We start from the raw sequence: 17,446 nt of genomic DNA, 5'->3' as shown, positions 1-17,446 counted from the left end.
GAATTCTCCAATGGGAAACCCATTCTCAGTTCAATGGTTGGCTGCTAGCATTTGTCTCTGTATTTGTCATGCTTTGGCACAGTCTCTCAGGAGTCAGCTACATCAGGCTCCTGACAGCATGCACTTCTTGGTTACATCACTATTGTCTAGGTTTCATGGCTGTATATGTATAGCTGGATGCCCAGGTGGCACAGGGTCTGAATGATAATTCCTTCAGTCTCTGCTCTAAACTTAGTTTCCATATCTCTTCCTATGAATATTTTTATTCCTCCTTTTACTAAGGACTGAAGCATCTGCACTTTGTTTATCCTTCTTCTTGAGCTTCATGTGGTCGGTGGATGGTATCTTGATGATTGCGTTGGCTAATTCAAAATGATATTTTCTAGTTCCATCCATTTGCCTATGAATTTCAAGAAGTCATTATTTTTGATAGCTGAGTAGTATTCCATAATGCAGAATACCATATTTTCTATATCCATTCCTTTGTCGAAGGGCATCTGGGTTCTTTCCAGCTTCTGGCTATTATGAATAAGGCTGCTATGAACATAGTAGAGCATGTGTCCTTGTTATATGTTGTAGCATCACTTGACTATATACCCAGGAGTGGTATATCTGGGTCTTCAGGTAGAACTATATCAAAGTTCTGAGGAATCTCTAGAGTTATTTCCAGCTTGCAATCCTACCAACAAAGAAAAATAATCATCTCAAGTTGGACAAGATAAGCTAACAGGAAGTTAAAATATCCCCAAAAGCACATATTCACTATTTCCATAAAGGCATGAATAAAAACTCAAGACTGTAGTGTATACACAGAGGACATAGTGTAGACCTTGTGATTACTGCTTCAGTGTCTATGGATTCAGAAAGCCTTGATTTCTCAGTTGTTGTAGAAGACATTATTCAGGTGTTCTTGTTCATCTTCTGTCCTTACAACTCCTTCTGCATATCCATCAAAGGGTTTCCTGAACTGAGTGAAGGAACCTGATGGAAACATCTGATTTAGAGTTCATAGCTCCAGAGTTGCTCTCTTTGTGATATATATTTGTTCCTAAGTGTTGCAGTAGAAAGACACTATGGTAATGACTGAATAAATTGTATATTTATGAATATTTCAGAATATTATTAAGAGTTGTTTTATTATTATAGTTTTTAGAATAGTATCTGCTTTTATCTTAGTTCTCTGGGATATCTAGTCTCTGGTTAATAGTAAACAATGCAGTTTCGAGAAAGGATTTAATCTCTTGTGTCTTAAGAAAATTCAGATGCTCTTTGTGTATATTTGTGATTTGTGTGTTTCTGGGTCAATATTATGCATTTTATTTAATAGCTGAAATTCTGTATAATGATATAATATATGTTGAACATGTCCATATACTACAACCTCACATCAACCCTCCAACTCCTCCCACTGCCTCTTGTCTTGTCTCTCAATTTCATATCCTCATTATTCCACTCTCCTTAATAACCCCCTGAGTTCAATTTGAAATTCCCAAAGGCATAGGATTGCCCACAGTTTTAATTGTTTCTTTCCTAACCAGAAAAAGAGGAGCTATGGCTATTCCCATGAGTGAAGTATCAAGGGATATCTCCATCTTTCCAGTATATCTGGATCTTCATGCATTAGGTTTTTAAATATAACATGCTTTAAGTAATGGTTCAGAAGCATTCATCCATGAATTGAATGGTATCTACTGTTATCAGTTTCCTGAACACAATTTGACTGAAGATATATCAGTCTTCATCCATGCTTAAGAAAAATCATTTGAAGGTAAAATGCTAGATTTTAATTTATATGTCATGAAGAACTATATTTTTCCTAGATCACAAGGGACAAAATACATGAAATGTACTATCTTCTCTCTCTTTTTTTGTAGGTAAGGAAAAATGTGGCCCATTCTTGAACAAGGAAGAATTGAAAGAGTTTCAGATGTCAATGTTTATTACCTCTATTTCCTCTGTTTTCTATGGTATAGGGAAAGGAAAGTGTTAGTGTACTCTCTGAGGAAGAAGTGTGTAACCAGCATTGTGAGGCTAGCTTGATTATATTACATTAACACTACTGGATTTGCTCTCCTTTTCAAAATGACTGATAACTTTATAGGTATATAAAATAAACATTAACAGTGAGGCATGTAGCTCATGGAAAAGGAGTGGAACAGCAATGCCTATTGTGAGCTATGTTAAAGGAGAAAGTAATCATGGAAATGCTTTCTTAAAATAATAACTGAAGGTAGTTTATTATATGAAAGTAATAGTTCCTATTTAGGAAGTTTAGGTACTCTTATAACACATCAGCTATTTAAACCAAGAACCATTGAACCAAGTCTTGGTGATGGCTTTGCTATTGAAGAAGACAAAACAATTAGAAGTTTGTAAATTGTTAGTGTTTGAGAGCAATAACATGTCAAGGGTTTTTGGCATAGGTAAGAGATCTGTGAGATAAATACTACCCAATAAATATTCAAATTTAATTTTGATCTGTTCGATATACTGTGGTGTGACAGTATGAAGAAAAGAATAATTTAATGGAAGTAAGATATGGCTAAATAAAAAATATGGTTTTCAAGTGAGAATTTGAGAAAGTCTGAGTCACAGGGAATTGAAGGAATAGCAATCACTGTGTTCATAGAAAACAGGGGCATGTTGAACAGCATAATCACTCAGTGATACAATTGAAGAAGGAAAGGCAAATGAGGAGAGGAGAGTGAGTACCTGAAGTGCTACTCATAAGCTTCCACTAAGTCAAATCAGCACAGAATGCAGACCTCTTTCCCTTCCAAACATAACATTAATGATAACATTTATTGGATATTTTAAAATGACATTTATTGTCTTCAACGGGATCTTGTTGACTTCTCAAGATGATACCACAGAGTGGATTAATAGCACCATTTACCTTTCTGTGGTCAAGGAAGTTAGCTCTGGATAAGTGCATTGTAAGTAGGGAATGGACCAAAGCTCTGTATATTCTAGACCACCACATCTACTGCACATAGATATTAATATTATTCAGTATCTTATTAAGACATTGGGGATAAATTAGAGTTTATGAAAAACACAGTACACAGTCATTCTATAATCCTAGCAGCTGTTTATAGAAGGGAGATGAAAAAAAGAGCAAGAAAGTCATACTTTTAAAATTATGTCTAAAAGTTCTGCTACATTCATCAACAGTGCTCCTTGGCAGATGGTTGAAGGAAGAGGTGGAGGGATTCAGAGTAAGAATGAAAAATTCAAAGGTTTCTGATAGTGTATGCTTAAACAAATATCAAAATAATATACCAAAAAAAAAGGGATGAAAGGTGCTTATTTCCAAGCCACAGAACTTAGTTTAGAGGGTGCCCTCTTCCAAGCCTTTGTTTCTGAGGACAACAGGTGGAACATATGCTAAGAAATAAAACTGAAGTCTGTAATTCAAGTAATCCTGAGTTCTTTCTAAAACATATGCATGAATATATTCGATCTTGTATATATTTGTTTGTTTGTTTGTTTCTTTTTACACCAGATTTTATTCCCTTCCTGGTCAACCCACTCCCTCCAAAGAGTTGCACATCCCACACTTCCTCCCAGCCCCTTCCCCCACACTTCCCTGTACAGAAGGTTGTCCCCATCCCACCCAACCCACCAGATTTCTAAACTTCCTGGGAACTCCAGTCTTTTGAGGGTTAGGTGCATCTTCTTTGACTGAACCCAGACCTGGGAGTCCTCTGCTGTCTATGTATTGGAGACCTCATCTCAGCTGCTGTATGCTTCCTGTTTGCTTAGCCAGTATCTAAGAGATTTCAGGATTGAGACTACTGGTTCCCCTTAAGGGTTGCTCTCCTTCTCGGCTTCCTCCAGCTTTTCCCTAATTTAATCAGAGGGATCAGCAGCTTCTGTTCATTGGTTGAATGCACATATCTGTATCTGATTCTTTTAGCTGCTTGTGGGTCTTTTGGAGGGCACTCATGGTAGGTCCATTTTTGTGAATTCCCCATAGATTCAGTATTGGTGTCAGGTCTTGGGAACTTCCCTTGAGCTGCCTCCCACTTTGGGCCTATGGCTGGACCTTCTTTTCCTCAGGCTTTTCTCCATTTTCATCCCTGCATTTCTTTCAGACAGGAAGATTTATGGGTCAGAACATTGGCTGTGGGATGGCAACCTCATCCCTCACTTGATGCCCTGTCTTTCTGCTGGAGGTGGATTCAGTAAGTTCCTCTTCCCACTGCATGGCCACTCATCTAACCCCCCTCCAACCTTTAAGTCCTGAGAGTCTCTCACTTCCTAGGTCTCTGGTACATTCCAGAGAGTCTTCCCAACCTCCTTCCTCCGGGGGATGCCTGTTTCCATTTTTTTCTGCTGGGCCTCAGGACTTCAGTCTTTTTACCCCACCCAATGCCAGATCATGTTCCCCTATCCCCCTGACCCATCAACCCCTTTCCATCTTCTGTCCCTTCCATCCTCCTTCCTTATGCTTGCTTTTTTTTCTCCCTCTGTATTAGAACTGAGGCATCCTTAGTTGGACTCTTCAGCTTGTTGACCTTTCTGAGTTCTGTGGACTGTATATGTATATATATATACATATACTATCCATTTATTAGTGAGAATATGCTGCCATGCTGTGCATGTCCTTTGGGTCTGAGTTACCTCACTCAGGATCTCAGGATGACACTTTCTAGTTCCATCCATTCTCCTGCAAAACACAATATTATCAATCAATTAAAATTAAGTTTGAATTTTCAAACTTGGGGAACAACACAGGTTAAATAAAATCAAGGACCTAAAATAATGACTCAAATTTCATACTTGCAAATATAAATGAATAACTCATCCTATTGTGCTAGATAAATGATGTGAAAACAATCACTGAATTCTAATATAATTAAGAGAATATAAAAATGGACATATTAGGTTTCTGTCTATTGCAGTACTTGAAAAGTAAGCAACAGGATAATTGAACTTATACCGAGTTCAGAAATTAGTTTGATTTTCAGCCACACATTCTTTTTATCTAGTTATTAAATGATATCAATTTCTGCATAGAAACTACAAAAATGTAAAATTATGTAGGGAATTTATTAATAGTCTTTACATTCTAGCCCATGTAACCCTCTATATAACTACTACACCAAATTTAATTTTGGGAAATGTCTATATTCTAGGAAATTGCAATGTATGGATTATTTCTATGTCAAGTCATATTGCTTTGGTTTTCCATTTTAATTCAACTTCTTTATAATCATCTTTCTATTTTCCAGTGGCTATGGACAATATAATTATTGAAATATGACTCTGATGAAGAATAATACAGGAGTGACACAGTTTCTCCTGCTGGGACTCACTGATGAGCCAGGCTTACAGCTTGCACTTTTCTTCACATTTCTCCTCATATACACCATCACACTAGTAGGAAATCTAGGGATGATCCTACTGATTGTCCTAGACTTTCGTCTCCATACTCCCATGTATTTTTTTCTAGGTAACCTGTCCTTGGTTGATTTTTGTTACTCCTCAGCGGTCACACCCACAGTCATGACTGGGCTCCTAATAGGAAACAAGATCATTTCCTATAATGACTGTGCTGCCCAGATGTTCTTTTTTGTAGCCTTTGCTACTGTGGAAAATTACCTGCTGGCCTCAATGGCCTATGATCGCTATGCAGCAGTGTGTAATCCCTTGCACTATGCTACCACCATGACTAGAAGTGTGTGTGCCTGTCTTTCTTTAGGTTCCTATGCCTGTGGTTTCCTGAATGCCTCTATTCACATTGGGGACACTTTCAGTCTTTCCTTCTGTAGGTTTCATGTAGTCCATCATTTCTTTTGTGATATTCCGGCAGTAATGGTTCTCTCTTGCTCTGATAGACATGTCAGTGAGCTGGTTCTGGTTTATGTAGTGAGCTTCAATATCTTTTTTGCTCTCTTAGTTATCTGGATATCCTACATATTCATTTTTATTACAATCTTTAAAATGAAATCAAGTGCAGGATATCGAAAGGCTGTATCCACTTGTGCCTCACACTTCATTGCAGTTTCAATTTTCTATGGAACTATCATATTCATGTACCTACAGCCCAGCTCCAGTCATTCCATGGATACTGACAAAATTGCCTCTGTGTTCTACACCATGATCATTCCGATGCTCAACCCTCTGGTCTACAGCATGCGGAACAAAGAAGTCAAGAATGCATTCACAAAATTTTGCATGTTGCAAAATAACCTGTGATAATTTACTTATAATGTTACAAAATCAATAATACTATTTTCTTCCACATATAATTAAAGTAGATATTCATATTTGTCCAAGTTTATATTATTGCAGTATAGAAAAAAGAAAAATAGTGAATCAAGGAGCACACTTATGTGCTCCTTTTATTTCCTCTTTCCTTCTGGACAATAAATCTATGATAGGTATTTATGTACTGTTTTAATTAGTTCTCTTTACATATAACCCTACTATTATTAAAATGTTGATAATATTTATAAATTAATGATTGAAATATATCTATATTTTTGATGTTAGTTGACTGCTACAGAACAATTTTTATACACATTTGCTATGCTAACACATTTTGAAACTTTTGTGGTGACATTATCTGACTCTTTCTTTGATTGGACAGTGAAGAATTGTATCATTTCCTTTTGTAAACAGAGAATCAGCAAAAATGATTATCTTTATAGTAAGAATTCCCTGCACAAATCATAGAACAGTGCTATAATTACATTTAGATATTGTAGGAAGAAGTGGTTTATTAGAATTTAAGTATAACAATATTTTAGGTTTTTTACATCATTTACACCTATATTTTCACGTGAATCCTCACACAGGTTTTCAAAATCAATTCATATTATATTTTTATTTGAATCCTCACACAGCCATAATTCAGAATTCAAATAATTGGACAAAGAAAAATGAAACAACTTTTAGTTCTGGAATCAAGTTTAATTTGAATTTCATTCCTTTGCTAGTTAATAATATCAATTGAACAATATCTGGAGTCACAAAAGGCCTAGATGTTGGAATGGGTATCATGGATTCTCTTTGTTAGGTTAGTTTCTGTCCATCCCTGTAAAGTATTATCTTTGTTATATTAAGTGAGGTTGGAAGACACCCTCTTAAAGGAGGCAATCATTTTCTAGTCATTTTCTGGACTAGATTTCTAGATACAGTAAAATTGATTAATTTAGTCTAGCAACAGCATTCATCTTTTTCTTCTTCCTCTGGGAATTGGCTCTCTTCTTCTACTATCTGAACCTTGGTAATTTAACCCAGATTATTAGTTTTGGAAGCAAATGGCTTTACCAACCAATGGAGAATGGAATGTCACTAAGTGTCTTCATCTTCTACTATCATGACTTTCTCTCCATGATTGTGCAACCTAAATCTGTGAGCCAAATAAACATGCTCTCCCTTAATGTGTTTTTGTAAGCACATTTATCACAGCAACAGAAAGGTAACTAACATGCTTGGTGATATGTAATGGTGGTTAACTGGTCGAAGTACATACTTGGAAAAGTAGAGCCTAGCTCACAGAAATATACTGCAGTGATGGAATGATCCCAGAATATGATATATTGCCTAACAAATAATAGCTTCTCGATATTCACAAATAATCCCTTATATTCTCTTTTCTTCTACTTCTGTAACTTAATGATATATTTTGTCAACATTTTTTATTTATACTAAAACAATTATTAAATTATATTAGCTTTGTTTGCAGATTTAACCTTGATATAGAATAATTAAAGATTTCAGATTAAACATTTTACTTCCTCTAGGAATTTATTCTCAGAGTGCAGTGTATATAATACACAAAGTTTTCTGTTACCCAATGAAATAATGATTGAGTTAGGTAGAAACATAAAAAATTGTATAATAAATATTAGATAAGCATTACAAATTTTATTATCATTTGTTTCTTCATAATTTTCTTCAAAGTGTGTGTGTGTGTGTGTGTGCCAACTAGGAAGACTTTACTCAGTTTCTATTAACATATTTTTTCTTTTTTTATTGGATATTTTTTATTTACATTTCAAATGTTATTCACATTCCCACTTTTGCAGCCATAAGCCCCCTATGCTATCCCCCCATCCCTTCTTCTATAAGGGTGTTCGTCCTCTATAACCACTCGCTTTTCTAGCCATCCTAGTATTTACCTGCACTAGGGTTCCAGCCTTGGCAGGACCAAGGGCTTCTCTTGCCATTGATGCCCAACAAGGCCATCCTATGCTACATATGCAGTTGGAGCCATGGGTCGATTCATGTGTACTTTTTGGGTAGTGGTTTAGTCCCTGGGAGCTCTGTTTAGTTGGTATTGTTGTTTGTATGGGGATGAAAACACCTTCAGCTCTTTCAATCCTTTCTCTAATTCATCCATTGGTGACCCCATTCTCAGGTCAATGGTTTACTGTTAGCATTCACCTTTGGTGAGCCGCATCAGGAGACAGCTATATCAGGTTCCTCTCAGCACGCTCTTCTTGGTTTAATCAGTATTATCTAGTTTTGGTGGATATATATATATATATATATATATATATATATATATATATATATATATATATATTGTTTATCCAGGTGGGGCAGGCTCTGAATTTTTATTCTTTCACACTTTGCTCCAAAATTGTCTCCATATCACCTCCTATGAATATTTTTGTTCCCTCTTTAAAGAAGGACTGAAGCATTCACATTTTGGTCATCCTTCTTCTTGAGTTTCATGTGGTCAGTGGATTATATCATGGGTAATTTGTGTTTTTTTTTGATAATATCTACTTACCAGTAAATGCATACCATGAGGGCTTTTTTTTGTAATTGGGTTACCTCACTCAGGATAATATTTTCTAGTTCCATCCATTTCCCTATGAATTTTATGAAGTCATATTTTAATAACTGAATAGAACTTCTGTATCCATTCCTCTGTTGAAGGGCATCTGGGTTCTTTCCAGCTTCTGGCTATTATAAATAAGGCTGCTATGAACGTAGTAGAGTATGTGCCTTTGTTGTATGTTGGAGCTTCTTTTGGGTATATGCTCAGAAGAGGTATAGTTGGGTCCTCAGATAGTGAAATGTCCAATATGTTGAGGAACCTCCAGAATTATTTCCAGAATAGTTGAACCAATTTGCAATCCCGCCAAAAATGGAGAAGTGTTCCTCTTTCTCCACATCCTTACCAGTATATCTCATCACGTGAGTTCTTGATCTTAGCAATTCTTACTGGTATGAAGTGGAATCTCAGTGTTGTTTTGATTTGCATTTCCGTAATGACTAAGGATGTTGAAAATTTCATTAGGTACTTCTCAATTCTTTGATATTCCTCAGCTGAGAATTCTTTGTTTAGCTTTGTACCCCATTTTAATAGGGTTATTTGGCTTTCTGGTGTTGTTGTAAACTTATAAAAAATAAATCATTCTTTCTACCTGTTTTATGTCAGGCACCACATTGCCACAAGATATCTGCTAGATATCTTAAACTCAGTCAGCAAACCTTTCACCTGCATTGCTCCATCTCATATCTCATTGCTGAAGGCCTCTCTCTGAGCCTGGCAACAATCTCTCTACCAATCCATGTCCCAAGGCAGATTTCCATTTCAGAAACACACATCCCAACTCCGTGGCTGCCTAGACTAGACGCCCCACACTCCCTTATACTTAAATATGCACATGAAAGAACACACAACACAATAACCTTTGTTTCAGTTGATAAAAACGTTGCCTACCTAAACATACAAATTCCTGTACACATCCATCCCTTAAGAACATTTATACCAACCTATAAAGTTACAGCATGTAATTTTCATGTCAGCTTCCAAGTTGTCTCCATCGCGACTTCTCTCTGTCCCTCCTGTCTCTTCCATTTTCCTGTTCCAGTCTCCTCCCCTTCCCTCAAATTTTTCTCCCGTCCATCCTTCAATGACAGGCCTTATTCTATCCTGTACATGCCCTCACCTGTATTTTACAAATTCAACAGGAACAGGTCCTGATGAACTCGCCTGAGTCCTGAGTACATGACTAGGCAGCCTGTCCTTGGGGCAACTGAAATAGCATAAAAATACAGATAACTCCAGGGCAAACCACACAGTCTGGAATCTAATTTCTTGAGTTCTTTGTATATTTTAAATATTAGCCCTCTATTGAATGTAGCATTGGCAAAGACCTTTTCCCAATAGGTTGGCTGCCAATTTTGTCCTAATAACAGTGTCCTTTTTCTTACAGAAGCTTTGCATCTTTATGAGGTTCCATTAGTCAATTCTTGATGTTAGAGCCTAAGAAAATTGGTATTTTGTTGAGGAATTTACCCCAGTGCCCATGTGTTTGAGGTTTTCCCCAACTTTTTCATCTATTAGTTTAAGTGTATCTGGTTTTATGTGGAGGTCTGTGATCCATGTGGACAGGGTGTTGAGAATGGGCTGATTTGCATTCTTTTACAGGGTGACCTCCAGTTGAACTGACACCATTTGTTAAAAATGCTGTCTTTTGTCAACTAGATGGTTTTAGCTCCTTTGTCAAAGGTCAAGTGGCAAAAGTTGTGTGGGTTCATTTTTGGGTCTTCAATTCTATTAACTGGTCTACCTGCCAGTACCTGCACAAATATCATACAGATCTCTTTCCCACTATTGCTCTATAATACTGCTTGATGGCAGGGATGGCGATTTTCCCAGAAGTTCTTTATTGTTGAGGATAGATTTTGCTATACCTGGGTTTTACATTATTCCAAATGAATTTGCAAATTGCTCTTTGTAACTCTATGAAGAATTGAGTTGGAATTTTGATGGGAATTTCATTGAATTTGTAGATTGCTTTTTGCAAAATGTCCATTTTTACTATATTAATCTGGCCAATCCATGATCATGGGAGGTCTTTTCATGTTCTGAGATCTTTAGTTTCTTTCTTCAGAGACTCAAAGTTCTTGTAATACAGATCTTTCCCTTGCTTGATTAGTGGCACGCTGAGGTATTCTATGTTATTTGATGCTATTGTGAAAGGTATCATTTCCATAATGTCTTTCTCAGCCTCTTTATCCTTTGAGTAGAGAAAGGCTACATTGATTTGTTTGAATTGATTATCAGGTTTAGGAGTTTTCTGGTGGAACTTTTTGGATCACTTAAGTGTACTATCCTACTATCTGCAAAAAGTGATATTTTGACTGCTTTCTTTCAAATTTGTATGCCTTTGACATCATTTTTTGATTGATTGATCTGGCTAGGTTTTCTGATACTAATTGCTCTGGCTAGCACTTTGAGTACTATATTGTAACGCCCACCTCGTCCAGCAAGGAAGACGCAACACCGTTGGATTCTTCTCAACAGCCTTTATTGCAGGAACACCTCATTGTTGATAGGGGGACCCAGAGGAACAAAGGCACCCGCCTTATATACAAGACAGGCTGTGGCTATAAAATTGTCCTCTAGGGATTCGTGGAGCCTGAAATACCTTATTAGCATGAATATCACCCTGGCCTTGTAGATGCCGGAGGAATGCCAAGGACATGCGCTTTGTTTGTAATAACCACAAACGACCACCAGATGTCAGCGCCATCTTTTTATCTATATGTGCCACTCCCTACAACTCCCCATTTTTTGTTTTATAAAAAAAAAAAAGAAGAGCCATTAGGTGGAGGTAGTGGTCTAAGAGAGATCAGACATGTCTCACAGAGTGCCCAGCTCGGCTATGGTGAGCCACTCTTGCAGTTAGGACTGCACCCCAATGGAAATAAATGAACTTATGCTGTAACACACCGTTCTGGGCTAGACATGTGTTTTATTGGGGGAGAAACTGGGCAGAGGAGCATTTGACCAGCCCATATGTTCAAACGGGTGTAGTCACCTCTGTCTATGACTGGTCTAGATCAGGGTGTCACGTCAATATTGTCATTGTTCCTATCTTAGGTCGTTCCTCTCTGCAGCTCGACCTTTCCCATCACTGGGTCACCCTATCGCCACCGGGACCCTGCCTTATGTTGGTCCGAGCCCTAGGAAAGTTGCCCGTCTCTGGATACAATGACTTCATATGACAGTGAAAAAATACGATCTAGGGCGAACTCTTAATTTTTCAAAGAGGCCAGCCATATGTTGGGAGAAGCACCACTTTCAATGGCGACCATAGCCTGGTAAACAATCGCTTTGTGTCTGGCATGCTCTCGTTGTAAACGGCAAAAGAGCCATAGACAGACTCCGCATCCCAAGAGGACAATGGCCCCCCAGGCAAACATGCCAGCCCATTCTTTAAAAAAGGAGAAAGCATTGGTAATCCATGAGGTGAAATCTCTAGATGTGATGGGTTCAAATCTACTGTTGTTAAGGACAGCAATCTGTATCAGCAATTGTCTCTATAATTGCTCCGCTTTCATGGACCAGTTTTCTTTCAAATAATTCGCGATTTATTTGCTCTGTTGAGAATACTGAGAAAAGTTAACTTGCAAAGGAGTAATGCATAAACCTCTAAGGGAGGAAACACAGGACAGCTATGTCACATGATATAATGCCTCAATTTGTTCTTGAATTAAATCCATTCGTTGATTAGTTAATAGAAAGCCAGATACCAAGTGGGCATTAAATTCTTCTTGTATCTCTAATGCCACTGCGGTTCTTTCCACAATCTGATTGATAGTCTCAGCCGTCTGTACTTGATTAGTCATAGCAATCTCGGCTGTTGTTGCTGCAGCGGCTGATAGTACAATGGCTGAAATAATAGCTGCTGTAATACCAAAATCCCTGTTGGTTCTTAGTAAATGAAGTATGGGAAAATTATCTGGATTTGCTTCCACAGGGATAGGCACAAAAGAAGGAATCTTGACCATCACTCGCAGTATCATTAGTGCCATTCCAGCATTCAGCTAAATAACAGACTACATCAGAGTTATTAAATTTAAAAACATTATCGCTAACATTAGTGCTTATCAGAAAGAAGAAAAGGTGGTCTAACTTACACTGAAGCTCAACGGCAGTATCATTTTGCTAAAAGGCCATTAATCTTTACATTTACTAAACTGGTTTTGTTATTTGTTCTAGTGGCTGAAATATTATACAATATAAAGTCTTCACCTAATAATCGAGCAAAAGGAATTAGAGATGTGCATGCTCCCTGCTCACTTGATAATACCCATTGATACCGAGGCCAAAAATTATGCTTGCCAGTCTTATTTTCCCCCCAATCATACTGTCCATTGCCAAGAGGAGGGGGAAATTCAAATCCCGGTAGGAATTGTTTTGCTCTATGGAATGGACTCTGACATGGGGTAAAATTAGGTGGAAACGCTTGATATGGGGGTCAAGTAGGTAGGACTCTATGACAGGTAGAGTTATCCAGTGTGTGATTGCCTTGCCCCAGGCGTGATGGAAAACTACAATTATGTATCATAATCAAAGTTGTAATGTTCAACTTAGCAGAATTATTGATTGATGTGTCTCCGCTGACTGAAGAGGCTCCTTGGGTAACTTGACTCAAAGCAGCCAGGATGGTCCCAGTGTCCATATCACTATTGCTCATAGTATCTAACCAATTAGCCAATGTGGTCCTTTGCAGCCATATACAAGGCTGGGAGGAATTTTTAAGGGTGAAACATAATGTATGCAACAAAGAAAGATTAGTGGCAGTATACCGTTGGGGCAATTCTCCATTAGGCACTATACAGGGAACATCATGCAAACAGGAGGTGGAGAAAAAGGTTGGCAAAACATTAGAATTGCTATGAACCGGCATAAGTACTGGCCAGGATCTGGCAATAGCCCACAGCATGAGTGAATCAACCTGGATTACCATTCCCAGTAGTAATAGTAGGGTTCGTAGTCTCATCTTCAGGAATAGCAGGAGGCAGTTTTCCAGTCAAACATTCAGGCACCCAGATTGGATTGTCTTGATTCTGTAGAAAAACACAAACAACTCCCCTAGATCTCGAAATCACGGGATTGGGGCCACACCATTCATCAGTTAAGACATCCTTCCACTTTACTTCTAAATTAGCCATCAGGGTTCAAAGTAAAAAGCACTAATGACAACTGTTCTCTTGGTGTTCTGTCAAAGGCAATTCCCCCTTTTAGTTTTTGTATAAGCTCTTTCAAGGTACGATGTGCTCTTTCCACAATTCCTTGACCCTGGGGATTGTACGGTAATCCAGTAGTATGCTTGACCTGCACTGTCGGGCAAAATGCCTGAAAGGACTTTGCTGTGTAGGCAGGCCCGTTTTCTGTCTTGAGACTATCAGGCTTTCCCCAAGCTGCCCATGCCTCTAAGCAATGACTAATGGCATTATGAGCTTTTACACCAGTCATCAGAGTGCATGTATAATATCGGAGCAGGTATCAACAGAAACATGAGTATATTTTAAATTTCCAAATTGACATATGTGTGTGACATCCATCTGCCAAATTTTTAGTGGAATCAGACCACGAGGGTTAATTCCCACCTGAGGAGAGTGGTGAAATTGAACACAATTCTGTCAATGTAATACCACATCACGAGCTGCAGCTCTAGAAATTTTAAATTTTTGCTGACGAGTGAAAGCAGGAACATGAAACTTTTGATGAAATTCTCTAGAAGATCAACCGAACTGCATGAAAATAAACTCTCTACAGTACTAACATCCACCAGGCGTTATTGCTGGCCATGGGACCAGGAAATTAGTATGAGCTCGAATATGTTGTATGAAAAATTTGTTTTTTCTGGCCCAAATCAATATTTTGTAATTCTAAAAGAATTTGACAAACAGTACTAGTCGACCTAATTGGCCCTGCAATTTCAAGTGAGCACACAGCGTTAACTACATAAGCAGAATCAGAAATTAAATTAAAAGAATCATGAAATCTTTTAAAAACTTCCAATACAATTTTACATTCTGTAATTTGGGGGTGCCTGGACTGTATTGAATTAATACTGGTTCTTGAGAATCAACCATATAGGCACCTACACCTGTTTTGGAGCCATCTGTATAAATATCTAACGCTCCAGACAAAGGCTCTGAGGCAGTGACCTTAGGAAAAATCACTGGATGTTCAGTAAAAAATTGTAACAAAGGATCCTTAGGATAATGATTGTCAAACTCTCCATCAAAACTACAGCATAATATGGCCCAATCATCTATCAGGGCACACAATGTTTCCATCTGAACTGTAGTATAAGGTATAATAATTTTTTTGTGTACAATACCAAAATGCTGAATGCAAGATTTAACCCCTAACATAGCAAGCTGTGCAAAAGCAGAAGGGTAATATTCAAGGGTCTTATTAGGAGAAATATGAGGATAAATCCACAGAAGTGGTCCTTGTTGCCATAGCACTCCTGTAGGCTGATGAAAGGTTCTCAGTATATACAAAAAAAGATCCTCCTTTTCCTTGTACCTTCTTAGCATTGCCTTTTCCAGTCTTTCTTCTACTTTCCTTAAGGATAATCATGCTTCCTTGGTTAAAGCATGGGGTGAAGTAAGCTGAGAATCCCCTTTTAGGATCTCATAGAGTGGTTGTAAATCTACATTGGGCATTTTGATATAGGGTCGAATCCAATTTATGCTTCCTAGTAATTTCTGAAAGTCATTTAATGTTTTTAAATGATCTTTTCATCAAGTGGCTGACAAAAGAATTGTAACCAGTTCACCTGGGACTTTCAGGACCTCAGTAGCAGCCCTTTATCAAACTGTCTCAGTGGGCTAAAGGCCCATGGAAAAGAAAACATTAATCTTGACCTTGGCCACAGCCTCTAATTGGAGTAAGCTGAAGAGCCGGTGCCAAGACTTTCTCCTCTTATCATCTTAGAGTAAAGGCTGTTCTGTCTAGAAAGACAAAGTTATTCACAGTCTGTTGCAGACTTTTTCTGAAACTACTTTAGGGGCTCCCCTGTCCCCAAACCTGGGACATTTTTACCATAGGGGCAGAAACTGGCTGCTGAGAGGATAGGATCAAAGGCACTCTCCATGTTAATGATGACCAACGGAAAAGGTAACTTAATGTCAGAGATCATCTCCTCTCTTGGAATAAGGCCAGCAGATAAGATAGGCTCCCTTAAAGAACTTCTCTTAATGAGTGCTCTCCTTCTGTGAGCAAATGTTGAAGGTCAGGCCACTAAAGGCAGCAACTGGATTTTTTTTTCTCTGACCCTGTTCTTTGAGGGATGGATAAATTCCTTTTTTGTTCTTGTTTTCCTTAGAGTCTTCCCCCACCTCACTCTCAGCCTTTTCAGATCATTTTTCCTGTAGCATTTCTAACACAGCCTGTCCCTTTTTTTATAGCCTGTTGACAGCATTTCTGATCTTCTAGGCAGCTACAAACTAAGTGACATACCGGCTGAAACTCTGACTTTAAGATTCCTTGCTCCCAAGCAAAATCTAAATCCTTCCCCAGCTTATCTCAGCTGTCCACCGTGAGATTCCCAGAGACAGCGAACCAAGGTGCAATGGCATCGCATTCACTAAGAAATCTCTCTAGAGTGCTTCTTTTCATCCTAAGCCTTTTTCTTTCAAACAGCTCTTGAAGAGCCAGAAAAATTGGGTGAGACTGAGAAGTCTCCATGCTCACTACAGCAGCTCCACAGCTAGTTTCGCTCCCCCCTACTGTGTGGGCTGCGAGCACAAGCACAGATAAAACACTATGTTTCAAAATATAAGGTTGGCTATCATCCAACACAACGCCAGTAGAGCGGGGTTCATAAAATTAAATTTCCTACTCACTACACTTGTTCCATAGCTGGAGGCCTTATCTGGGGAACTTTTATTTACGAGCGGTTTCTTCCTCAAGTTCTGCCAATTCATTCTCACTAAGCTCTGAGTCACTAGACATTCCCAAGGTCAATGCCTTTAATGAGGGATATATTTTCTTTGTTTCTAGGTCCGGACTATCACTCCTCTCTTTCTCTATCCTCTTGGTTTTTTTCTGTCTTTTCTTTTACTCCCTTTCCTCCCTTTCTTTTCTTTCCTTCCTTCAAAACTTTCTCTCTGACATACTTTCTTGTTGCTCTATAATGGTTTTCTGACCTGTCCTAATGGCTTCTTCACATCGTTTATCTTCTAAGCAGGCACGGACCATTCGCCAGAGCAGCTTTGTCCCTGGTTTAAGTTTGCCCTCTGTTGTTTCCCTATCCAGATCTTTTCCTAAATTGTCCCATGCTCTCAAAGTAAGAGATCCTGACACTATAAACCATGGAGCACAATGATCATCACGAAAACTCAACAGGATTTTCCTTTCGATTTTAAGCTTATGCTGACCAAGAAGCTCCTGAAGAGCTGACAGGAGCGGGGTGGAGTGTGAGTTTCCCATGCTTTACGAGCTTATTTACAATCGATTTATGAGAGCCAGGCAGGCTGGAGTGTTTATTTACACACAGTCTTGTAGCTCATCATTAGTGGGCTCTTCCCAACAAATGCATTCGTGTCCTGGATGGTGCCAATTCAAACAGTAACAACACCACAACACAAAAAGGGTAAAAGGCAAAAGTGCTAGTCCAACCCACAGAGGATCAATTGGGGAAAACAACATTGCTGTGTTCCA

General features: G+C 38.3%; 1 protein-coding gene across 1 annotated transcript; it reads left to right on the top strand.

Annotated features, from left to right (window-relative positions):
- Positions 1 to 5,265: 5,265 nt before the first annotated feature.
- On the top strand, positions 5,266 to 6,204 carry LOC116893706 (olfactory receptor 5B3-like). The gene has a single exon (XM_032895423.1). The coding sequence runs from the start codon at positions 5,266 to 5,268 to the stop codon at positions 6,202 to 6,204; it is 939 nt and encodes a 312-aa protein (XP_032751314.1).
- The last annotated feature ends 11,242 nt before the right edge of the window (positions 6,205 to 17,446 follow it).

Source organism: Rattus rattus, chromosome 2, assembly GCF_011064425.1.
Source record: "Rattus rattus isolate New Zealand chromosome 2, Rrattus_CSIRO_v1, whole genome shotgun sequence".
Lineage (NCBI taxonomy): Eukaryota > Metazoa > Chordata > Mammalia > Rodentia > Muridae > Rattus > Rattus rattus.
This window is presented reverse-complemented; position numbering and strand designations above follow the sequence as displayed.